Source organism: Triturus cristatus, chromosome 8 (assembly GCF_964204655.1).
Source record: "Triturus cristatus chromosome 8, aTriCri1.1, whole genome shotgun sequence".
In the NCBI taxonomy this organism is placed as follows: domain Eukaryota; kingdom Metazoa; phylum Chordata; class Amphibia; order Caudata; family Salamandridae; genus Triturus; species Triturus cristatus.
Window position 1 is genome coordinate 1,543,059,898 of NC_140591.1, and position 25,792 is coordinate 1,543,085,689.

At 47.8% G+C, this 25,792-nt stretch overlaps 1 protein-coding gene across 10 annotated transcripts in view; it reads left to right on the forward strand.

The window, feature by feature from the left end:
* NUMA1 (nuclear mitotic apparatus protein 1) overlaps positions 1–25,792 on the forward strand; it is a 734,824-nt gene that overhangs the window by 181,273 nt on the left and 527,759 nt on the right. For all 10 annotated transcript variants that reach the window (XM_085623424.1, XM_085623417.1, XM_085623420.1 and 7 more), the window contains exon 9: positions 4,371–4,516. In XM_085623424.1, the coding sequence (XP_085479550.1) occupies positions 4,371–4,516 (146 nt within the window). The remainder of the gene's footprint in view (positions 1–4,370; positions 4,517–25,792) is intronic.

The window sequence follows — 25,792 nt, forward strand, 5'->3', positions numbered from 1 at the left end:
TTAATAACTTATTTTATCTTTTCCTCAATATTTCAATAGCGAAGCACTGGTAGATAAAATAGTTATGATAATATTTGCGTTTTGTGATAGTCTTCTGCACATCTTCTGCCTGTCTAAAGCTAGGTCCTGTGGCAAATGCTCCCTGGTGCATGCTAAATCTATTGGAGAACAGAAAGCAAAACATGAGTTTGTTCCTGGTCTACTTGTCCTTCGACTTTGCCTTGTATGACATGAGCAAAGTAAAAAAAGAAAAATGCTTAACAAGGCACTTTGACATCCAGGCACTTCCACTCTTTCAGTTTGTGTTCCAGAAACTGCAACTCAGGGTTTCTCTTCCTTTTTTGTTCAGTTGTTGACTCTGTAGCAAATATGTCTGAGGTTCCTGGGCCATTGTGGACTCTGCAGCAAGTGGACATTCAAGGAGGCTGTACTGCAGGTCTTTGAATTTCAGGCATAACTGCAGTCAACATAACTGTCTACTGCTATACTGCTGACAACCCCGGTTGTTCTTCAATCTGTGCCGCCTTCGGCTCCTGCCCAGATTCAGATCTGGCTTTGGTAGAGTACATCCTATGTCATGCTATACCATGCCAAGGCTCCACCAAGTGTTGAGGGAGACTCCCTTTCGGTTTCTGGCCTCAGCATCAATACTTCAGAGGGATGGCCACCAATGTTTGGTCTGACTCAGATTAAGCTGTGCTTAGTTAAAAAAAGGATGAAGGGTGTTTACAGTAATACAATAGTTAAGAAAACTATGTTTTTTAAATTCCCATGATGGTTTCTGATTTTCAGATTAATGAATTCGTGGGTCTTCAAATGCAGATTTCCAAAGCTGCAAACTGGAGATTAATTTGCAGTCGAATACACAGTTGAAGAACGCAGGGAAGGGGTGAGAAGAACACAAAGAGAAATCAAGAACACTCTTTTTTAGGTCTCGGCTAGCGTGGCTGCGCACATGCACAGCTCGCTCGGTGAGATTTAATGATTTTGAGGAGTTTGAGTAAACGGCTTTAAGCCTCGCCCCTCTTTTCCATTGACTGGGATCACCGTTTATGCTAAACGGGGGCCAGCCATTGGAAAAGAGCTGTGGAGGTTGCCTCCCTTTGGCTTTTTCAGACGGTCCACTTGGAGGGACTCTCCTGCTTTCTGTGCGTCGCAAAAGATTTCTTATCTTTATGGGGCCTTGTGTTTAAACACATGGTCCCATAAAGACAAGAGATCGGCTGCTGCGCGGTCCACTTTCGCTTTCGGGACCGCGCTGATCATATAATGCTGCATGAAATGGGAGGTGTAGGCTGGCTCTTACGAGTGTTCCCCTACTGGATTCTATGTACCTGGCGTCCTCGGGTCTGTCGCCAATGGTACCCGGAGCTATGTTCCAAACTCCATGTACCTGTTAATCGGCGACTGAGTCACGCTCGCAGTTGTGCGGAATCTTCCAGCCTCGCAATACGCTGCCAAAATCTCCAACCTGGCGTGAAATATATTCTGGTCCCCAGGGACTTGCAGGGCGTGTGTATACAGGAATGTTTGTTGTTGCCACGTCGCCAAATAATGTGAACGCTTTTCACTGGTGGTAGGTACGTGATCGGCGTGGCAGTGCCCTCGCCATTGCGCGCCAGATTGGCACAGAACAATTGCTGCCTGTGTATGGAAGTGTATCCAAACAATAGGCGTTTGTTTGTCAACAAAGAGCGTTGATTTGCATCTTCCAGCAGCCACAGCAAAGCAGACCTGTTTAAAACTGTGTAACACCAAAAAACTTACCAATCCAGGCAGAATGGCGAGCCCCACTCGCCCACTGCTGTCTCTTTAGCCTCCCTCCCTCCACCCAGGATGGGTTGTGCCAGCAGTTTACATTTTGGAATTTGTTTGTAACTCCCCCGCCCCCTTTGCACGGACCATCATCGCATCGCCCAATGCATCTTCCCCGTACATTGATTTTGCAACTCCTACGAGTCACACTTTCCATTCAGCGCACCTCCCAACCTTTTGAGTTTCCGGGAAAATTGCAACTCAGGTTTTGGGGGGCGATCCAATTTCCAGGGTATCTGCACGCCACAGGAGCAAACAGTTACACTGTAGAGTGAGTAACAACGCTTCTGTATTTCAATTTAAAGCACCGAATGCAGATGGCTAATAGAAAATCTGACTTTTTGCTTGTTTGGAGGGTGGAGTTTAGTCCAATGACGGTGGGTTGAGAAGTCCAAGCAGACAGGGCTTTTGTGTTGACCCATCTCGGGTAAATCTGAGTACCGAGTGCCTTCAAATGAATAAAGGCAGAACAAACATTCGGGTCAGTGGATGGACGGGAGTCTTTATTTATTTGCTTGTATTTTCCGCTATGATGTTCTACGTAGGGCTTTAAGTGGGCCGGGTCCTGCCGGTGAAAGCAGGTGCTGAGACTGGTCTCTGTCGGACTCTCCCTTTTTGCATTCACCCTCAGGGTGAAAAAAACCTCTTAACTTTGCAGCAGTGCCACCCCTATATCTTTGATGTAATTTCAAAGAGACCCGTTATAGTTTCAGTTTCATCATTTGAGAACGGAACCATTTTCAATATTCTTTACAACGAAGCCGTAGTTGTTGCTTATGTAACTTATACAAATAACAACCTTTGACAAAGCTCATAGTTCTGGCTATTTGTGGGTATAACGATACTTGTTGTATTGTATATCTGGATGCAATGACAGAGGCAGCAAAATACCAGTTTGGCAGCACGCTATGCTAAGCATTTATTTAGTTTGTTTTAAGCCACGCCCATAATTACATCAGCTACAGCCCTTTTAAGAGACATCCCGATTGTTTAATTCCACTCAAAGCCCTGGTTCTACGTCAACCCATTTTATGGTCTGATTCCAGTCTTCCGTTTTTTTTGCCAGCGCCTTACTCTGGTTTTTAATCTGCCCTTGAGGGACTGTGTACTATAATTTAAGCGGTTTCATCCGATAGCGTAAAACAGTCCGCCTTCCACTGCACAGGAATGTCAAACTGCAAAGGCCTTTATTATTGGATAATCGTATGTCGAGTAGTTGGTGTAATGGCTGCGAGCATGTCTGTTGTGTGTATGTATGGTAGTATCTGTGCATGAGCTGTGTGTCTGTGGGCGTTGTATGTGTGTGTGTGGTTTTGGTCTTTATCGGTGGTTTATGTGCCTGTGTGGTGTTTATGCTTGGAGTGTAATGTAAGTGGTGTGGCATGTCTTTGGTACATGTGTATTTAAGCGTTTATTGTGCGCCTGTGGATTTTCTTTTATCGTGGTTTATGTGCCTGTGTAGTGTTTATGCTTGGAGTTTAATGTAAGTGGTGTGGCATGTCTTTTGTATGTGTGTACTCTCTACTCCTTACTCTCTACTCCTCACTCTCTGCTCCTCTACTACTCCCTACTCTCTACTACTGTTACTACAACAAAATAATGGAAGGCAGTAGAGAGAAATACAAATATTCCTTTTTGCCACTAAGAGGAGTTTGCTCAGTCGTTTCCGCCGCATCAGGAGGTTCAGGAATGTTTGGAATTAACATAACTCTCTTTCCATGGTATGGACGGATACCGCTTACATCCATCAACAGCCTCCGTGTAGGTTTGCCTGACGCGTTTCGTAAGCTCTTCAGCTTTCTCTTCAGAGGCTTTCACGGAAAGGATGCGTGCATATGACGTTCCTATTTAAATATGGGACTCCCTCCAATGGGATGGTCATATAGAACTGTGCATTATGGGAAGTATAGTTCGTAATCGATCAGCCCCCAAATAGATGCACGCATTCTACTCTGTTATTAATAGGTCACATGGACCCCGCAAGCGGGTCCGTCCTAAATTCTCTGCTGTTGGTAAACCTACACGGAGGCTGTTGATGGCTGTAAGCGGTATCCGTCCATACCATGGAAAGAGTTCTCTTGCTGCTGCTGGCCGAGTGCAACTCAACTGATGGACACATCTTGGAGCTGAATGTATTCGCGGCCGTCCTGCTGCGGAGTTTGCACCACCCCGCGATAACTGGGGGCCACTAGACAAGGTGTTCACCAAATCGATTATGTGGGCCAGTTGTGAAAGTTTGTCTGCCAGATGCTGCATTTTTCCTCCAAAATGTTTCTAATGACAAAATTTACCAATTCCTTGTGAATTAGAGCCCCTGCGTCTGCTAATCCCTATTATAACAGCACTTAACATTCAGTTCCAAACATCACACCTGGCTCCTTGTGGGTTCTGCAGGTGTGCTTACAAACGTTTGTGAGCATTATTGTACACATGTCTGCATGGACTGCTTTTTAGAAAGAATAAATAATCTTGCTTGTGGATGATTACCCATATTTTGATATTCCTATTCTACGGGATTGGGGTTATCCTAATACAGTGCTCACTTTCCTTTGCAGTTCACCCTCCTCACCCATGAATGACGTCTTTCACACACCGCAGTTCAAATTGCACCGTCTCAAGAAGCAGCTGACAGATGAGCGAGCGCTTAGAGATGAGCTGGAGCTTGAGTTGTCAGAGAACCGAAAGTGCCTTACCGAAAAGGGTAGGTAGAAGCTACATTCTCCATCGTTTTTATTTGTACTCCTTGCTTCATCAGTATATGGGTATACGCTTACGTCTAGTTGAGAGTTAAGTTGGAAATGTATGATTGACAATTAGCAGCAGGTGGGGGAGGCGAGGTGAAGCACATCTCCGGGCTCTCGTCATCTTGAAGATGGGAAGCCCTGCCCAATCAGGACTAGGCTACTGCCCCCCTCCCACAGGAGAGAGGGGGTGTACCCACCCCAGGACAGGGACCCATTGGTCCCTACCTGTAACGCCCCTAAATCTAGTATTTAGGGGCACCCTGAACCTTCCTTCCCCCAGATTCCGAAATACAAAGAAGAGCAAGAAGAAAGAAGACCTGCCCTGCAGCTGCTAACAAGAGGAAGACACCAACTGCTTTGGCCCCAGCCCTACCGGCCTGTCGACCCTCGAACCTGCTCCTGCTCCAACCCGGCATCTCTTGTGGCCAGCAGCCTCACAAACCCCGGAGGACCTGGCCACCTTTGGCTCTAAGCCCCTGGGACTCCCATGAGTAGAGGCTCTACTCAAAACCTACCTCTAATCCCTGGCAGCAGCCCGGGAACCGCGAACCCGGCACACTCTGCACCAGCCAAGCCTGGCCAGTGCCGGAGTGAACAAAGACCACGAGGATGACCCCACGGCGACTGTGACCCCGAGTCCGGCACCCAAGGACCTCCCTCGACACTCCTGAAGAAGCCTGCAGCCTCAGAACAAGGTGCCCCCCTACCGCGATCAACAGAGGGTGAGATTTCCCAACACCAAAAGGCACCCCTGCACGCGGTGCCCCACGGTCCCCTGTGCCCAATCTCGGGGTACCTACCTATCCTCCAACTACCCAACTTACCTCTCGAAGTGGTGGTGGCACCTGAAGAATCCTTGTCCCGAGCTTGCAGTCTTTTTCTAAACCGGGGATTTCCCATTGAAATCAATTGAGCGCCCAAGGCTCAAAAGCACCCTGCACCCAGCCGCCCGAGTGGCCCTGGCAGTGCAACCTCTACACCTACCTACTTCCCCTGAGTAAGTGACCAGGAGCCCAGCTCCCACAGCCGCGGCGTGGCTTGCTAGTCAGCAGCCACCAACCAAGGCCCCCTATCCCTTATAGGATAACATTGGGCCTAACTCTCTCTGCACCCGGCCGCCCTAGAGTCGCTGAGGGTGAACCAACTGTACCTACCTGACCCTGGGGGACCCCTGAGTCTATGCCCAGAACCTCAACTCTGCCAGTCGAGTACTTACCTTTAAACCGATAACTCCATTTTCTTCATAGGGTAACATTGACTGGCTTTTTCTGAAATTTCTTCTAAGTGTGGACTTTTCAAATCTTAAAATATTCACCAAAAATCAGCCGAGTAATGAAAACGAAAATACTCACCTGCTCTTAGGTGAGCTCCCAGTGCTGGATCTTGGTGCCCAGCACTGACTCTGAAAAATACTTACAACTGTACTTACCAGTAACCCAATTTTCTCCCATAGGAAATCATTGACTGTTTTTCTGTGAAATTTCTTCTAAGTGTCCATTTCTGCAATCTTTAAATATTCTTTAAAAATCGTATAATGTCTGAAAACGTAATTACTTGCATGTTTTGGATAAAGGTCCCAGTACTGAGTCCAGGTACCCAGTACTGGATTACAAAAGTAACGAGAACATACTGTACCTGCAACTTGAATTTTCTTCCATAGGGAATCATTGACTGTTTTCTTTGAAATATTTTCGAAGTGTCAACTTTTAAAGTAGCTAAATATTGTTTAAAAATGATCACAGTAATTAGGTCGACTTTCATCACTTGATTCTAAGTACTGACCCAGGACTGAATCTAGGATCCAGTCCTGGAATTCCAAAAGTAATCCTAAAAGTAATCTGTTGCAAATAACTTAAATTTCCATTGAGCTCAATGCATTGTTGTGTTTAAAATAGTGTTGCCTATTGCAACCACTTGTAACTGTTTACAAAAGTCAATTGCATATTGCAAAAGTATTTATATATACGTTTTCAGAATGAGATGCTTTATTTTAATGCCAATTGTTGGTTCTAAAATAAAACGAGCATATTTTTTTTATATATAAACCATTGGCCTAGAGTTCAGTTATTGAGTGTGTGAGACCATTTGCTGACTGAGTGTGTTCAACAAATGCTTTACACTGTCCTCTGATACTGCCTTCCTGCTCGACCAAGCTACCACTTTAGAGTAAGGTTATATCTAACTTTAACCTCTGTCAAACCCTTGGGGACTGTGGACTCTGTACACCCTGTACCTATTAGGGAACAGTATATACAGAGCCACTTTCTCACATGGGCATCTTCCCATAGTTATGGAAAGACTCCTCCATACGTCCACTGTTAAAAAACCCCAATCTGGACATGTCTTCACCTTAATAATTACTGCCCTATAGCCTGGCTGCCACTTCCAGCCAAAATAGAACAAATCATGAATAAACAGTCCAATAGATTCAAGAAAATGAATTGCTCGACCACTCCCAGTTTGGATTTCGAAACGTGCATAGCACTGAAACATCATTCATTAAAGCCACTGATGAGATCAGGACGGTGATGGACAGAGGGGGCTTGGCCGCCCTGGTTGTCCTCGATCTCTCAGGCGCCTTTGATACTGTGGATCGCAGTCTTCTGCAACAGCGGCTGGGGATCAAGTGAGCGGCATTGCCTTGCTTTCCTCCTTTCTGAAGGAAAGGAGACAAACAGTGACGTTCGATAAGTATGAATCAGATCCATATGTCCTCCCATGCGGAGTTCCACAGAGATCATCTTGGAGTCCCTCCCTTTTTAATGTGCACGCATCTGAACTTACCCCTTTGATCCAAGAGTTCGGTTTTAGTCTTGCGTCTTACGCCGGTGACAACCAGGTAGTGGTGACAGTACAAACATCAAGCCTCCCCCACATTACAGTTTCAGAATTGTATGAGGGAAATAAACAATTGTATGGGAAAACACAGTCTCAAGCTTAATTCTGAGAAGGCTGAGGTAGTAGTGTTTGTTAACCTGCAACCCAGAAGGGGCAACCTCTGTTGGCCCGCAGAGATGGGTGAACCGCCAAAACCAGCTCTGAAGGCCAAGAATTTGGGAGTTATGATTGCTAATAAATGAGCACTATCCTACCAGACAAATGCCATTGTCTTGGCCTCCTACTGTTTGATAAAGAAACGTGAGAAGATCTTTCCTTACATCCTCACTGACTCTAGAAAGACTGTTGTAACTACACTAATTCAGTCAAAATTGGATAACTGTAATGGGCTCTACCGAAGTATGCATAAGTAATATAAAAAAAAGCTTCAGACAGTTCAAAATGCAGCTGCAAGACTTCTGCTGAACATTCCAAAGCATGAATCAGTAGAACAAGGAAATTTGCAATATCCACTGGCTTCCGGTGGCACAACGAATTAAATTCAAATCATTGTCTAGCATAGAAGGCACTGAGCAATACAGGACCACTATTTCTTAGGAACCATTTTGCCTGGTATGAACCGTCCAGACAGCTACATTCCACAGATGCTAGATTTATGAAAGTTCCCAGAATACGGTCCTCTAATTGGGGCGCCCAAAGTTTCTCGTATGGCACCGCAAAACTCTGGAACATGCTGCCAATGGAGCTCAGAGCTGAAAGCTCCCTCACCATCTTCAGAAAGGGGCTAAAATCCTGGCTATTTTAGAACTAGATGCATCGGCTGGGCTTACCACAATCCTAGCGCCAAGACACCTACGGGTATTTGCGCGCTCTATAAATCCTACTGACATAACAGAAATGTGATGCTGTTGATTCAGGCTTCAACCTGGAACAAGGCTCCAGGTGCTTTTTTAATTCTGATTTCTTAAAGTTTTAGCGAAAGAGCTAAAAACGGACACACACACATCTGAGTCCGACCAATCTAAAATTCTGCCTTCCATTTCATGAAGCAACTCAGTGCAGCCGTGGAATCTCCATGATATCCAAGGCAGCTGCATCCTCTGATACAGGATCTGAGTTTGGAGATGATGATGTAAAACCAGATTGTCCCGATCTGTCATGTTTAAAGCAGAGCAAACACTGGAGTTAGTCCCAAACCCTACCATAGCTGCTTCTGGAATGTTTTCTAGGTTTGCCACTTGAGATTATTCCTAGCCTGTATTATCTATAGAAAGTGGGAACTTTTCTAATTTTCTATAAGTTGGCCTCTTTAAACCAGATAGCTTTTACTGGCCAATGGAAATGGTGACCGATGTTCTGGAGCAAAAGGTTCTGAGCATAAAACCCTCTACTGTTTAAAAAAGACTTTGATATATAATTGATCTGATAGACATCTAGCCGCAGATTCCTTAACTTAGAATATCCCCAGGCATCAGTCTGGATCCGTGGAATTTTGAGCAGTACCTCTGGGTGCTGGGGGACGGCATCGCATGGCTCCGTCCTGACTTCTTCCACGGATATGACGTCAATGGAGCCATACAAGTCACTCGCGGTGCACGGATGTTAGATTTTCTTCTTTTCCACCTCCCAACCCAGATCCAGGAGTAGCGGTTCCTCTGGCCTGTTTTTGTTTCAGGATGATTCAACGTCTTTTGGTGTCCAGGAACAGTGTGCGATGCCTTCGGTTCAAGTCGTGTGAGACCTGTACGCAGCAGATGTCGGGGATGGATCTACACGAGATCTGCATGTGGTGCTTTGAAGAGCACCACGACTCTGAGGAGTGTGAGGCCTGCCGGCAGTTGAAAGCTAAATCCCTGCGGGAACGTCGGATAAAGTTGTCTGCCCGGATGTCCCCTTAGGAGTCCTTGCGCCGCCGGTCTCCATCCCGAGTTAAGGTCCCTGAACAGGAACTGGTCACTGAGTTGTTCCCGTGGACATCGCTCGCCAGACGTAGGTAAGCACAAGAAGTCACGGAGGTCATCGACCTCAAATAGACGTGACGTTGAGGCCCACTGCTCTCGGTCCTCACCGGACACGGGTCCTCAGGAGTCGGCCCCCACATACCCACCATTTCCTGGTCCTGGGGTGACTAGGAACCAGATGGAAGCCTATTCTCTGGCTTTACTGGCCATCTTTGGGTCATTCTCTCTCTCTGGCCTGCCTTCGGGCCCCACAGAAGGGGTAGGGACACCGGTCGGGACTTCAGCGGGTTCTCCCTCTGCACCGATTGAGAACTCTGACTTTGGTTCCAGAGTCACTGAGACATCGGGACACGGCCTGGTGGGGCATCCCAGTCAGACATCAGGCCCTCCTGTGGTGCCTCCGCACAGCCCTGTGAAGCGCTCTGCACTGACGCCGGATGAGGCTGCAGCACGGGGCTAGACTCAGTCGATGCCGCTCCTCTCCTCGGTATCCCATCTCGGTGGAGGTAGAGTCGACATCGGCTCGACGCTGGGTGGGAGGGTCTTTGGTGGTAGTCCACATTCTGGCTCCATTTACGTCCTATCCGTGGACGAAGTCAGGACGGAGCCATGCAACGCAATCCCCCGGCGCGCAGAGGTACTGCTGAAAATTCTTCGGATCCATGCTGACTCCTAGGGATGTTCTAAAGTTAAGGAATCTGCGGCTAGACTGTGTCTCTTCCAGATACTTTGTTACTGAAGGTAAGTAACTCGTTCATTAGAGCCTAGCTTCTGTTCAGACATGGGTGCCCATAGTAGAGTCTGTCATTTGATCATTCTTCACATGGTACATGGTGTTGCAGACCCATGTACCAAGAGGTTCAGCAAATCTCTATCCCAATGTGCAGTTTAACATACTGAGTCTTAGTTCGAAACCTGCACTGGAGGCATTTACACTGGGCAGTCTGACTGACCAAATGTATATCTCAGTGCTCCAACCACGCCCCCACCCCTCGATTCAATAGCTCAGCACCAGTGCTCTGCAGATGATAGTTGGAGAAATACACTAATAGGTAAGGAAGAAGTTCAGGAGGTCTGGCTATCTTAGTCTTCCTTCACATCACCTGTAATTATGGCAATGTATTTCATGTGCCTGGAGGGAGGCAGAAAAGAAGGTGAGCTATACCCTGATATCTTCGGCTATACCGATGGCATATAACGCTTTACTTACCTTGACTAGTAAAAGGTTTTGTGGATGTTTTATGCAAAAGGGGTATAAATATCGAAATTGGGACATCTGCTCATGGAGAGTATGCTTCTGTCGCTCAATAACTTTAAGGGGATTCAGAAACTTCTCTGTCCAAAATGTTTACAAACGTAAGACAGGCAGTAAAGAAAATCTGCTGCAATTTCCTCCCAAATACTGGGAAGAAGACTTTGGCTCCTCTAATTGATTACGGTATTGATGATATTGTTGACGATTAACTACAGACGTATACTGGTGCAGTTGAAGTTTCTGACCCTCCTGTACTATGCACTAGTCTGAACAGGATTGATCCTAGGGCAAATTCTGCATGTTGCAAATGTACGCTTCGATTTTCTACATTTAGCATGGGGTGGCCTAGGTGTTCAATATTATTTGATTTAAAAATGTTGACTGTATGTGTCCTTTGTGGCACGTTTTTCCTGCCGTTGGACATTTTGCCACCTGTACTGCATCACTCAGGGGTACCCACGTATACCTTATTTGTTTTTAATGATCTGATAGACACCTCTACATGCAGATTCCTTACCTTAGAATTTCCCAGGTGTCAGACTGTATGAGGCAGTCTTTTGCTTGATGTGAGAAAGTGGCTCTGTATATACTGTTCCTTAATAGGTACAGGGTGTACAGAGTCCACAGTCCCCCAGGGTTTGACAGAGGTTAAAGTTAGGTATAACCTTACTCTCTGAAGTGGTAGCTTGGTCGAGCAGTAAGGCAGTACCAGAGGACAGTGTAAAGCATTTGTTGTACACACTCAGTCAGCAAATGGTTTCACACACTCAATAACTGAACTCTAGGCCAATGGTTTATATATAAAAAATATGATTGTTTTATTTTAGAACCAACACTTGGAGTTAAAATATACTTTCTCAACAGTAGATGTTTCATATAAATACTTTTGCAATATGCAGTAGATTTTAGTAAAGTTACCAAAGGTTGCAGTAGGCAACTCTATTTTTAAACACAATACATTGAGCTCAATGGTAAATTCAAGTTATTTGCAACAGATTACTTTTTAGATTACTTTTGGAATTCAAGGACTGGATCCTAGATTCAGTCCTGGGTCAGTTCTCAGAATCCAGTGATGAAAGTCGACTTTAGTATTGTAATGATTTTTAACTAATATCTAGCTATTTAAAAAGTTGACACTTAGAAAATATTTCAGAGAAAACAATCCATGATTCTCTATGGAAGAAAATGCAGGTTACAGGTACAGTACGTTCTCGTTACTTTTGTAATCCAGTACTGGGTGCCTAGACTCAGTACTGGGACCTTTATCCAAAACAGGTAAGTTATTACGTTTTCAGATATTATACGATTTTTGAAGAATATTTAAAGATTGCAGAAATCGACACTTAAAAGAAATTTCACAGAAAAACAGTCAATGGTTTCCTATGGAAGAAAATTGAGTTAAGGGTAAGTACAGTTGTAGAGATTTTTCAGAGTCAGTGCTGGGCAGCAAGATCCAGCACTGGGAGTTCACCTAGGAACAGGTGAGTAAATTCGTTTTTGTCACTCGGCTGATTTTTGGTGAATATTTGAAGATTTGAAAAGTCCACACTTAGAAGAAATTTCAGGAAAAAGCCAGTCAATGTTACCCTATGAGAAAAATAGAGTTTGCGGTTTAAGGGTAAGTACTCGACTGGCAGAGTTGAGGTTCTGGGCACAGACTCAGGGGTCTCCCAGGGTCAGGTAGGTACAGTTGGTTCACCCTCAGCGGCTCTAGGGCGGCCGGGTGCAGAGAGTTAGGCCCAATGTTATCCTATGAGGGATAGGGGGGCCTTGGTTGGTGGCTGCTGGCTGGCAAGCCACGCGGCTGTGGGAGCTGGGCTCCTGGTCACTTACTCAGGGCAAGTGGGGAAGTAGGAACGAATAGAGTTTTCACTGCCAGGGCCACTCGGGCGGCTGGGTGCAGAGTGCTTTTGAGCCTTCGGGCGCTCAATGGATGTCAATGGGAAATCTCCGGTTAGGAAAAAGACTGCAAGCTCGGGGACGAGGACTCTTCAGGTGCCACCACCACTTCGAGAGGTAAGTTGGGTAGTTGGAGGATAGGTAGGTACCCCGGGGTTGGACACAGGGGGCCGTGGGACGCCCCGTGCAGGGGTGTCTTTAGGTGTCGGGAAATCTTACCCTCAGTTGATTGCGGTTAGGGGGGTCACCTGGTTCTGAGGCTGCAGGCTTCTTCAGGAATGTCGAGGGAGGTCCTTGGGTGCCGGACTCGGGGTCACAGTCGCCGTGGGGGCGTCCTCAGGGTCTTTGTTCACTCCGGCACCGGCCAGGCTCGGCTGGTGCAGAGTGTGCTGGGTTCGCGGTTCCGGGCTGCTGCCAGGGGTTAGAAATAAGTTTCGAGTAGAGCCTCTACTCATGGGAGTCTGGCCACGAGAGATGCCGCGCAGGAGCAGGTGCGAGGGTCGACAGGCCGGTAGGGCTGGGGCCAAAGCAGTTGGTGTCTTCCTATTTTTAGCAGCTGCAGGGAAGGTCTTTGTCCTTCTTTCTTTCTCTTCTTGTAGTTTCGAATCTGGAATCTGGGGAAGGAAGGTTCAGGGTGCCCCTAAATACTAGATTTAGGGGCGTTACAGGTAGGTGAAGGGCAGGGACCAATGGGTCCCTGTCCTGGGGTGGGTACACCCACTATCCTGCCTCTCTCCTGTGGGAGGGGGCAGTAGTCTAGTCCTGATAGGGTAGGGCTCCCCATCTTCAAGATGGCGAGAGCCCGGAAATGTGCTTCACCTCGCCTCCCCCACCTGAGGGGTGGGGTTGGCAGGCTGGCACATCCCCTGTCCTTATTTGGGGTTTCCGGCCAAAGCTTCCCGCCAGAGTGGGGGGTTGCAGGGGCCTGGGGAAACTCACAGAGGTGGCATGCCTTTGAAGCTTCCCCCTACCCATCCTGGGGGAGGAGATTTAGCACCTCGCCCAGGATGTGCATTGTTGCAGGACCAGGAGAGCAGGGGCTCTCCTACCCAGGGGTCCAGCAACATGTCTGCTGGGTGGCAGCCTAGGCAGCCTCAGAGCAGACGTGGATTTGTAGGTTAGGTTTGAGGGGGCACCTCTAAGATGCCCTCTGGGATGCTGGGTACATTAAATCCCACACTGGCATCAGTGTGGGTTTAATGTGCTGAGAAGTTTGATACCAAACTTCCCAGTCTTTAGTGTTGGCATTATGGTGCTGTGGAGCTCCTGTTTGACGAGCTCCCAGCACCATGTACTCTTTAAATGGCAGCACTGCACTTACAGGGCTCAGGGATGGACCTGGGCACTGTAGGGGCACAGGGCTCTTGCTCCTGTGCCCACACCATTGGCATAAGGCACCCAGCTAGAGGGGTGACTGATGTATGCCATGGCACTGTATGTGATGGGCATGGCACACAGGGATGTGTGCCTTGTCGACTTTGTTTTTGTCTTGCACCCAAACACTCAGCCTGCAAAGGCAGTGTGTGTGTGTAAGGGTACAGGGCCTCTAAGAGTGGCACAATGAGTGCTGCAGCTCTTAGAGGCCTTCCTGGGTCATAAAGCCCTGGGTACTTAGGGTACCATTTACCAGGGGCTGACATGTGGCCAAGGTTTGCCAATTTGGGTTTGGTTTGTTTTAGGGAAGGAACATAGGCCCTGGGCACCTGATTGGCAGGAGTCCAGGGCACACCCAATCAAAGTACATTCAGCAATTCAGCAAAAAGTGGGGGCATACCAGGCAAGAAAGATGGCACTTTCTCACTTGAGCAATAACCTTGCGTGGTGTTGGCCTGCTTTGCGTGACGTCTGCATCCGCTTCGGAAGTTACGTCCATGTCACCTATAAAGGTGGTACCTAGGCGCACTGACATCAGTTCTCTTTTTTTCTGTGCCAGCTACCGTTGATCGTTTGTGATTTTTGGCAGGGTTTTCTCGACATGTTGTGGATGATATTTGGCATGTAGGTTTTTCCTCATGTCGAATACATCTGGATTCAAACCGTGTGGCACTTGCCATTGCACTATGTTAGTGATGGATCCACACTTAATTTGTCTCTGGTGCCTGGAGTGCAACCGCGACTAGGTTGTGCTCCGACTGCCTGGCCATGGCTCTGAAATGTTTCAGGAAGCGGTCCCTAAAGTTGCTTGTGGCCTTGTTTTCAGCTCCACGCCATTTGCCCTGGAGGTCTCATTCCCGGTCGGGGGGGAAGGTCCTAGCATCGCTTCGGGTGTCCTGAGTCCTCGACCTCCTGCTCGAACTCTCCAGTCGGTCAGGTAAGAGGCATAAGAAACACAGGTCGAAGCATGCTTCTACCTGTCCATCGGCTGATGTGACGGAGGAGTCTTCACACTTTAGGGCTCGTTCTGCAGAATTTGTGCCTGGGTCGGCACTGTCCTTCCCTGCCTTTCCAGGAGCCAAAGCAAACCCCGCTCAGCTTAAAACATTCTGATACCATGTGCCTCATGGTGGGTGTCCTGACCCTCCCGATGTGCCTTTTGGTCCCCATAGGCTCAGAGGGGGCTTTATCAGGTTCAGGTACCAATGCCCTCTAGTGGATACTAACCGGTGCTGGTTGTGCCCCTGTGACCTTCCCCGACGACGGTACCCACGCCGAGACTCCTGACACCGCTGGTGCCAGACCCATTCTTATCCCTGACAACCTGGATTGGCACCTGCAGACTATGCTTGCTTACTGCACCCTTGGGTTCGAGGTCAGTTCCTCAGCTTTATTTTGAGGGGCTAGGAATGGAGAAGATTGAGGGGTCCTTTACAAGACTAGCTTGAGCACAAAATGGACTGCTATGAAGAACTGGGTGAGGCCAGTTTATTGGATACATCACCTGATATTACCTTGCTTTCTCCTCTTTCTGTGGCTACAGAAGAGGGAGCTTCATATGCTATGGTGATTAAAAGCGCAGTCGAGGTCCTGGACCTTCAGCTCCCATAGTTTAAAGTCAAGACTGACATCTAGACAGAGGTCCTGCGGCCCGGAGTCTCCTCCTCGGAACCCCCTCCTGCCCTTCTATGAGGCCTTAACAGATATTCTTCTGGGGTGCCGCTCGTAGTCGTTCCTATTGCCTGCAGACCACGTCCTGGAGAACCTTTGCTGCCCGTAACTGGCGAACTCTTGTTGTTGACCTGGGAGCCCGTGTGCTCGGTCATTCTTCCTCCGGCGAACTCTTGTTGTTGACCTGGGAGCCCGTGTGCTCGGTCATTCTTCCTTCTGTTGGGCGCTAACAACCTGGTGGGGAGAGCTGACGCCCTGACACAGGGAGCGGGACTGCGAGGACCAGAAGTGCTAGTGCCTGGATATCGCGCGCACCTGGCGCCTCTTCCCGCCCCCTTCTCCCTGCATCCTCAAAACGACTCGCGGCCCCCGCTCTGCGGGAGCCGCTCTTAGTCGTTCCTATTGCCTGCAGACCACGTCCTGGAGAACCTTTGCTGCCCGTAACTGGCGAACTCTTGTTGTTGACCTGGGAGCCCGTGTGCTCGGTCATTCTTCCTCCTGTTGGGCGCTAACAACCTGGTGGGGAGAGCTGACGCCCTGACACAGGGAGCGGGACTGCGAGGACCAGAAGTGCTAGTGCCTGGATATCGCGCGCACCTGGCGCCTCTTCCCGCCCCCTTCTCCCTGCATCCTCAAAACGACTCGCGGACCCCGCTCCGCGGGTGCCGCTCGTAGTCGTTCCTATTGCCTGCAGACCACGTCCTGGAGAACCTTTGCTGCCCGTAACTGGCGAACTCTTGTTGTTGACCTGGGAGCCCGTGTGCTCGGTCATTCTTCCTCCTGTTGGGCGCTAACAACCTGGTGGGGAGAGCTGACGCCCTGACACAGGGAGCGGGACTGCGAGGACCAGAAGTGCTAGCGCCTGGATATCGCGCGCACCTGGCGCCTCTTCCCGCCCCCTTCTCCTCCTACATAGGCAGGCCTCCGGACGCGAACGCGGGACGCGCGCGAAGACCGGGCAAAGAGCGGGCCCCCTGAGGCCCTCCGAGACTGGACCGGACCCGTCCCCCTGGCCAAACTGTGATTTAAAAGAACTCAGCGTACAGTAAGTTGCTATTACACTCTATCGCTACGTCATCTACTTGTCAAGTTTATATTATGTCCTCGATTGTGTTGAGTCCGACAATAACGGTGGCTGATAGAGTGGGGACTTTATTGAATGGCACTCTGGATAATTATATTACTAGAATAGCATCCGGAGGCTCAACAGAACTTTCACTCGCAGAGCGCCGAGCTCTATTGAAAATATCAAGAATAGGGCACTGTCTGAGCCTAACCCCGCAGCCATTCCTAATAGAGTTAGCCCCAGACCTAGCTAATGATATCTTATTCACAGATGGTGTACCTCTTTTGCTGAGAGATTGTGAAGTGCCCAGCACTTGTTCTACTGGAATAGACATTCCAATCTCACCACATAATCCTTTTTGCACCCCCAGTACTTCTGGAGTTCTGATTGCTGTGACACCTATTCCTCCCAAGACCGTACGAGAAAGGTCTAAGAAACCTGTACAAACTACAAAATATGGTCCACCACCTACCAAGAGGAGACGCAAAAGGATGGAACCTTCCAAGCAGAAGCTGAGCTCTACTGACTTTGAGAAGAAGGCTATCCCCTCTAATACTAATGTTTTAGCTGCTGCAGTTCCCATGGACGTGACTGGAATGGATAATGCTACCATATCATTGTTAACTTCTGCACACACAGAGGGGGAACATAGCACTAAACATAGCTTGGAGGATAATGGGTCTAATACAATAAACACCAGTAATCTTTTGGATAGTATTGAGATGATTATGCGAACCTACACTCTAGCAATAGTGGAAAGATTGAAAAATATGGAGAACAGATTAGGGAAAATAGAAGCAGACTTGGGTAGGAAGAGAAGCCCTACTAGACAAAAAGCTAATTTAGAGCCCAAACTGGTCTCAGTTCCTTCCCCAGCGGCTAAATCCGCCAATAACTCTCGACCATCACCTACCGAAATTGTGTCCGTTTTAAATACAACTTCAAATAACCCCACATTAGACGCCCCGTTCTCTAGCAGTCACCCTTTGAGTGGGACAGCTCCTGCTCCTAAACCTGTTCATAATAATTCCACTACTAATCAGACAAATGCTCCTGCAAGTATTACAATAGTTAAATCTAACTGTTATCCATCAACCTCTGATAATAAATCTACCAGAGATCTGGGCAATTGCCCGATTGGGTCAATGAGACATGAGGAGGGAGGCCTCAGGCAGACCCGGGGGGAACAGTCAAGGAGACCACTACCGGATCTTCCGCCAGAGGCCGCACCATATGTAGTGATTCTCACAGGGGTACCAGAGCTCCCAGTGAACAAGTGGGAAGGTTTTTCCCAACTGAAGAACAAAATAACACACTGGCTGACATCACACAGGCCAATTGCCAGCAACATAGATGGCGAAATAGTTTATGTACGCCGTCTTCAGTGGTTGGGTGGAAGACCTAAAGACATCGGGGGGGACGTGGTTGTGGTCAATTTCAGAGATCACAATGCAGTACGCTACATCCTGAATTGGCCTCAGGTTAACCTTAACAGTAGCATCATCCCACGCCCTCTGACCTACTTCTACCCAAGATCTGTAGTATTTCCTTCCCAACCTGCTCATGGTTACTCTTTTCCTACTACCCACTTCCCCATTATGATGAACAATAGGAATTCAGCCTATGTGCATCATGCAGCCCCAATTGCAGAAACACCTGGGTGGAATATAGTACCCACTAGGCCAAGTATTACTGTACACAGGAGCATGGACTATCCAGTACCATTCACTCCACTGGAAATGTCAAATAGGTTTGACATCTTTAGTGGTCTGGATGCCTGTGATTGAAGTCTACAGTCAGGAGGGGAGGAGACATTGGGTGCACATATTTTAACTGCAGGTGGTTTGGTTGAGGCTTTGGAAGGGAATGTACCCATTGTTTCAAGTATATCTGATGGAGTTTCTAACCCGACTAATGTTATTATAATTGTGCCAAATAATTCTGACCACTGCACACAAATAGACAACCTAGGTAGCCGTGTAAGTGATACAACAATCCATGGTCTAATCAAACATGGAGCTGTCCCTGGAGTCACAGGTTATCTTACACCTAGTAATTGTTTAAGGAAGGCTAACGAAACTGGCTGTCTGGTGGAGGCCAGTGGACCAGAGACAGAGGGAGTGCTGGCTAACAGCAGCATAGGAGACACTACAAACGTTCACAATCCTTTAAGTAGTAATGTGGAGAGCCAGTTTTTGGTATCGTGGAATGTGGCAGGTCTCAAGATTAAGATGGCCTCCAGGTATTGGGCTACCTTTATTGATAACTACATGATTGTCAGTATGCAAGAAACATGGGCATTAGAACCCCAACACAGACCAGGGTATCTTCACTTCGCAATAGCTGCAACCATAATAAATAAAGGAAGACCTAAGGGGGGACTGACCACTTGGGTAAAACAGGATGATGGATTCACAACTACACAACTAGCAATTAACTCAAGGGATATTCTGGGGGTTAAGTTAAAATCTCCCTCATTTGGTGAACTCATTATTTTTAACGTGTACGCCAGGGGAAAGCCGGGAGGGAAATCGTCAGAAGTCGTGGCGGCACTGGGACACTATGTTAGTATTTGGAGGGGAGGTGCTAATATACTAATTTGCGGAGATTTCAACTGCTCCTATGAGCCTCTGGACCACACGGATCTAGAGCTCACTGAGGCAGAGGATATCTGTTGGCAAATCCCCCCCTTAGTATACCCCCTATTAAACGGTGGACCCAGGCAGCCCTACAACTTAAGACCTTTAGTTTAGAACACGGGTTGAGAGCAGTGAACGGCAGGACACGAGGGGATGAGCAGGGTAATCCAACTTTTAACAACGGACTGCGCACCAGCAGAATTGATTATATTCTGGTCAATCTTGAATTCTGGTCATCAATACGTGATATGACTGTAATTCATCGTATTGAAAGTGACCACAACCCTCTCAGTCTTGAGTTACAGCTTCACAAAGGGCAGGGGTTAACATCAGATGACATAGTAGATGACATCGTCATGGCAAATGATACTCGGCGGGTAAGATGGGCCGAGTGTCTGGGTAAACCCTAAACCATTAGTGAAATGAATGACATGGTAAATGAAGCAATCATTGAAATACAGGGGCAGCTGGATTATGAGGATTACTGCAGCAGGGTAGTCCACATTCACTCGACCCTTTTATTTAAACTAAGTAAATATTTTAGTATTCCGAGGAAGACGAACTCTGGTAAAGGGAAAAGAAAACCGGAGTCATGGTATGATAAAAACTGCAGGACTGCATACAAATCCCTAGCTGATGCAGTGCGATCCACTGACAGGGAGGCCATTCGGGCGGCAAGGAACCATTACAAATGGACACAAAATGCCGCGAAAAAAGCGTGGGACACTAAATACTGGGAGGAGCTATTGGTCGCCAGCAAGTCCAGAGATCCGACGGACTTCTGGCATCTTGTGAGGTGGGGCACGGGGAACCAAAAACCAACCCCGGTTAATTATGTCCCGCCAGAACATTGGGTTAAGTACTTTAAGTCCCAGTTCGCTAACACAAACAATGTCCCAATACCTGCCCTGGCCTCTTTCAGCCGTCCTTTATTAGCAAACACGCTAGTGTTCACCAAGAAAGATGTTGAATGTGCCCTTAACTTAATACCCAAGGGCAGGGCCCCGGGCTTAGATAAAATTCCTGCAGATTTGTTTCTGCATAGTAAATCAGTCTGGGTCCCTTACATCGAACTACTGGCGAACACTATTGCCAAAGGCACTACGGTGCCGGATATATGGCGGGGAGCAGAAATCATACCAATTTTTAAGAAGGGTGACCGAGCTGACCCGGGAAACTATAGGCCAATTAGCCTAATAGCCTGTATCCAGAAGGTTGTGGCCAGAATGGTACTTCTTAGGGTCCAGAATTGGATTGAGGACTCGGGAGTCATGTCCACCCTACAGGCTGGCTTCCGACCCCTGACTAGCACGGTAGATCAAGTTTTTAGATTTTCCACAATATATTGGAAATGGGTGGTCCTGGGGGGTGGCACACTTTATGCAGCCTTTGTTGAACTAAAGGCTGCATTCGACCTAGTCCCAAGAGATAGGCTGTGGAGAGCGCTCCACGAGCAGGGTATCCCACCAGAACTGCTCGCGGTTTTGATAAAACTACATGAAAATAACTACGCGCAGGTCAGATGGGGTAACCAGAGCCAGGTGACCGACAGATTTCCAACGGAAAGGGGTGTGCGGCAAGGGTGTGTGCTGGCACCCACATTATTCACACTATATATAAATAGAGTTATAGATTATTATAGGGACTCCACTACTGATGCACCCAAACAGAACGGTATCCCCGTCCCCCTGCTAATGTTTGCCGATGATACCCTCCTTTTATCTAAGACTCAGGATGGGCTTCAGAAGGCAATAGACTGCTTTGAAAAATTTTGCAATGACTATGGCCTCTCTGTTAATGTCTCTAAAACCAAATTTATGACGATGCATAGGCACAGGAACATTAGGGGCAGAGTCTTTATGAATGGGGAACCGTTAGAGCAGACTGATAGCTTCAGCTACCTGGGCATCACATTGGGCTCTAGGTTACAGTGGAAGCCGCATGTGGCCCATTTAATTTCTAAGCACGCACAACTATCTGGTGCCCTTCTAAGAGAATTTAAGTTGTCAGCCACTAAACCTGTAGCCCCAGTATTAAGAATTTATGACTCAAGAGTAAGATCTTCCATGCTATATGGAGCGGAATTGTGGGGGTCGTCTGATATAGCAGGTCTACAAAAAGCACACAACAAATTTCTCCGCTGTATAACAGGGCTTCCACATTCCACACCACTCGTACCTCTGCGCATGGATCTGGGTTGTCAGAGTCTAGAAAATATCTGCAGATTTAGACCAGTTGCCTATTGGAGAAGACTGTGGGTAACCCCAGAATTGCATCACTATGCGTTAGCACTCCTGGAAACGCGCGATATGGACTCTGGGGGTAAAAGTTTATGGTTTAGAAAGGTTAAAATCCTCCTTAAGTCTCTAGGTATGGGGTATCTATGGGATAATCCTCAGGAGACACTATTTCCTACCAAACAACAGTTAAAAGAGGCCTACTGGTCATTCATATCCCAGGAGGAGTTCCAGTCACACACTGCTCCATCGTATACTAAGGCTTTTTTGGAGCTGAAACACACTCCTGGGTATGAGATGTACTGGGATCTGATTACAATGCCTCATGATAGGAAATTATTCCATCAGTTTAGGGTAGGTACCCTCCCATTGAATACGGTCACCTGTAAATGGGCATTTAGTAAAAATGACCAAATGTGCCCTTTCTGTATAACACACCCGGAAACTATAGCTCATGTTTTGTTTATTTGCCCAGAATATAAGGCTCCCCGTCACAAATGGATAAGAGCAGTTTGCATTCAAAAGGGTATTATGACGGGGATTACTGCACTGAGAATACTTCAAACTGACTGTTCTGAAACAATAGTGATAGCGACAGCAACATTTTTAAAATGGATGTGGACAATAAGAGTTGGGAAACTGAAAGCTCTCCAGTCGCCCTAAAGTAAACCCAGTACAATTGTGGAACTTCTTTATAGTTTTAGTATGTTTTTATGGAAGACAAATATTTATTTTCCCATTTTGTCGAGTAGGAATACCATTTATGTAGTGATCTTAGATCCTGCTGTTTTTAGTTTTAGTGTTACATTTTCTGTGTATAACTCAAATGTGTAGCTCCAACGGATGTACCTGATGATGAACTGTGTTTTTTTATGTACCTGATGATGAATTGTGTTTTTATATGTGTCTTTTATGACAACAAGTCGAAATAACGACTGATTGATTGATATTCTTCTGGGAACCAGCACAGGGGCTCCTGTGAATTGAACACTAACCCGCTGCCATCTACCTGAACTGGGCGATCCAAAATCCCTCACCATCCACCCTACCCCCAAGACCTTGGTGGTCCAAGCCTCTACCTCACAAGGCGCTTTACCTTCCCCACCTCCAAACCGAGAATCCAAAAGGCTGGATAGTTGGTACAAGAATACTTTATCTAATCCCAGCCTTGCAATGAGGTTAGCGAACACTGCATGCCTATTGGGCCATTGCACACACTCCTTCTGGGAAACTGTTGTGCAAGTGCTGCCACAGGTCCACGAGGAAGCCTGGGCCTTTCTCTCCCAAGATGTATTGGACTGGAGAGATGCGGACAAGTTCACCATTCGTTGTGGGCTTGACATCAGCGATTTGTTGGGTAAAGCAATGTTATTATCGATGGCGGTTTGACACCACGCCTGGTAGAGAACTTATGGCTTTTCTGGGGATGTCCAGGCTTCCCTTATGGGCATTACTTTTGATGGCACATGCCTTTTCGGGGACCAGACAGACATGGTCCCTGAGCGCTTTAAGGGCTCGCAGGCTACGGCCAAGTCCTTTGGCCTTTTGGTGACCACCTGTTCCCAGTCTGCTTTTCACCCTTTTCGTGGCCATGTAATGGGCTTTCAGCCATGCCAGCCATTTCTCAGCCACAAGAGCGTAAGTTCAGCAACCTCTGCACAGCTCATTTCGACCCTGTGGGTCAGGCTTCCATATTTGGAGTCAGTCTACTTCTTCCTCTGCAGCCTCTAAACCTTCCTAGTCCGGCCCGTCAAGATCATGGGTGGCCGGTTGGTGGCCGGATCAGCCATCACCACCACCACTGGCAAAACATCATATCAGACAAGTGACTTCTTCAGATAGTACGAAAGTGCTACTCTCTCCCCTTTGACACTATTCCTGCTTCCATGCCTTTGACTTACCACTGGCTGATGGATGACCACCTGAATTTGCTTCTGGCGGAAGTCAGGACCATTGGCCATTGGATTCATAGAGGGGGTTCCGGTGCCAGAAGTAGGCTGTGGTTGCTATTCCTGCTACTTTCTGGTCCCGAAAAAAGACAAGGGCCTTTGTCCTATTCTAGATCTACAAGCTCTCAACTACTTCCTCAAAAAAGAAAAGTTCAAAATGCTTCACTCTGCCTTGGGTCTAGTCTGCTCTAGAACCCCTAGACTGGATGGTAGTGTTGGACTTGTAGGATGCCTATCTTTACACTCCAGTCCTACCTACCCATTGGCGCTACCTGTTAATCACTGTAGGTCATGGGCACTTTCAGTTCACCGGGCTCCCCTTTGTCCTTACCAGCGCCCCTTGGGTGTTCAAGTTGACTGCAGGTTATCTGTGCACATCAGGGGTCCCAGTCTTCCCCTATCTAGACTAGGTTGAAGGCGAGCTCGTACCAGACTGTCCTCTCCCACCCCCAGACTAGGGCAAATCTGCTTTCGCTGGGGTTCACTATCAACATGCCAAAGTTGCACCTGACTCCCTCGCAGATGTTCCTTTTCATCTGACTTTTTCTGGGCACAGTGCAGTTTCTGGCCTATCCTCCCGAGTGTCGAGTCCAGGATTTTTAGGCTATGCTACTGATGTTCCAGTCTCTATCCTGGATTTCAGGGAGACTGAGGCTGCTGGGCATCATGGCCTCCTTCATCCTGCTAGTGACGCATGCCAGATGGCATATGTGGGCTCTGCAGTGAGACCTAAAGGGACAGGGGGCGCGTCCGAGAAATCACTCCGACATGGCACAGATCTCAGGTGGAATTGCTCACGATCTGCAGTGGTGGCTGACCAACCGTGATGTGATAAGAGGCAGAGACCCCTTTCCAACCAGATCACTCAGTGACCGATGCCTCACCCCTGGGATGGACTGGCCATCCTGGGGAGGTGACGATCATAGGACTTTAGAATCTGGACTCCACATCGACCTGCTGGAGCTCTGGGGGATTCACTTGGCTTTGAAAGCTTTTCTTCCTTCCAGCAAAGGAAAGCTTGTTCAGGTGTTAACGGACAACACCACCACCATATGGTACTGCAACAAACAGGGCACAGTGGAGTCGTGGACCCTTTGCCTAGAGGCCCACTGTCTCTGGACATGGCTGGAACAGCAGGGCATGTCCCTGGTGGTTTAGGACCTGGCCGGTTCCTTAAACACTACGGTGGAGTAACTCAGTCGTTTCTTAGCGGATCATGAATGTCGTCTCTATCCGGAGATGGCGCATTGTCTTTCAGAATTGGAGAGATCCATCTGATTGCCTCCACCGCGAATGTGCAATGTCAGCTAGTTTTAATGCTAGAGTTTCCAAGGCGGCACTCAGCAACGCTGTGTCTCGAGTGGTGCTGAGGCTCCTGTGTGCCTTACCGACAATACAACTCCTGTCCAGAGTGCTCAAGAAGATCAGTAGTGACCAGGCCCAATTTATTCTTGTGGCTTCAGACAGAGCACGGAGAGTCTGGAAATCCTAACTTCTCCAACTGAGCATCGATCCTCTGATCAGGCTGCTTCTTCAGGAGGACATTCTGTCACAGCAGCAGGGGAGGGTCCTCCACCCAAACCGGTCAACTCTATGCCTTCTTTGGTTGGAGATTGACGGCATTTGATCTTCCTCCCGAAGGCTTTGATGTGATTTTAGCAGCCAGGCTTCCCTCTACCAAGACTGTGTACTCCTGCCGGTGGCAGATATCTTTAAAATATTGTACCAAATCGTTTATTGATCCTCTTTCTGCTTCCCCCTCTCAAGTCCTTCTCTTCATTTTGACTCTTACCCAGCAGGGCTCTGATCTGCACTCTCAAAGGGTACCTTTAAGCCTTGTCTGCCTTCTCGAGGCAGACAGACCCAACCTTCTCTATTTAAATCCCCTATTGTAAATAGATTTTTTTAACGGCTTGTACATACGGTCCCACCTGCCCCATTCATCATGCCTCAGTGGGGCCTTAATTTGGTTCTCACCTTACTGATTTGTGTTCCGTTCGAACCCTTTAGGAACTGCCCTTCCAGCTAAGGCTGTGGCCACAGTGTTGCAATGTGGTGTTCCAGTCCTTGAAATTTGTCAGGCAGCAATGTGGGCGTCACTGCACATGTTAAGTATGCACTACTGTCTGGACAGTCAAGTCCGCAGGGATGGGTCTTTTTGGTTGCTCTGTCCTGAAGGACTTCCTGGTCTAAACGTGTTCTTGTCCCTCCGCTGAGGATGGTCTTGCTTGAGTATCTACGCTAAGGTAAGAAATCTGCGGCTATAGCGCTGTCATATGGACGTGTTACCTTCGATAACGCCTTATCTGGTAGCAACATAATCTAGCCCCCAGATTCCTTACAG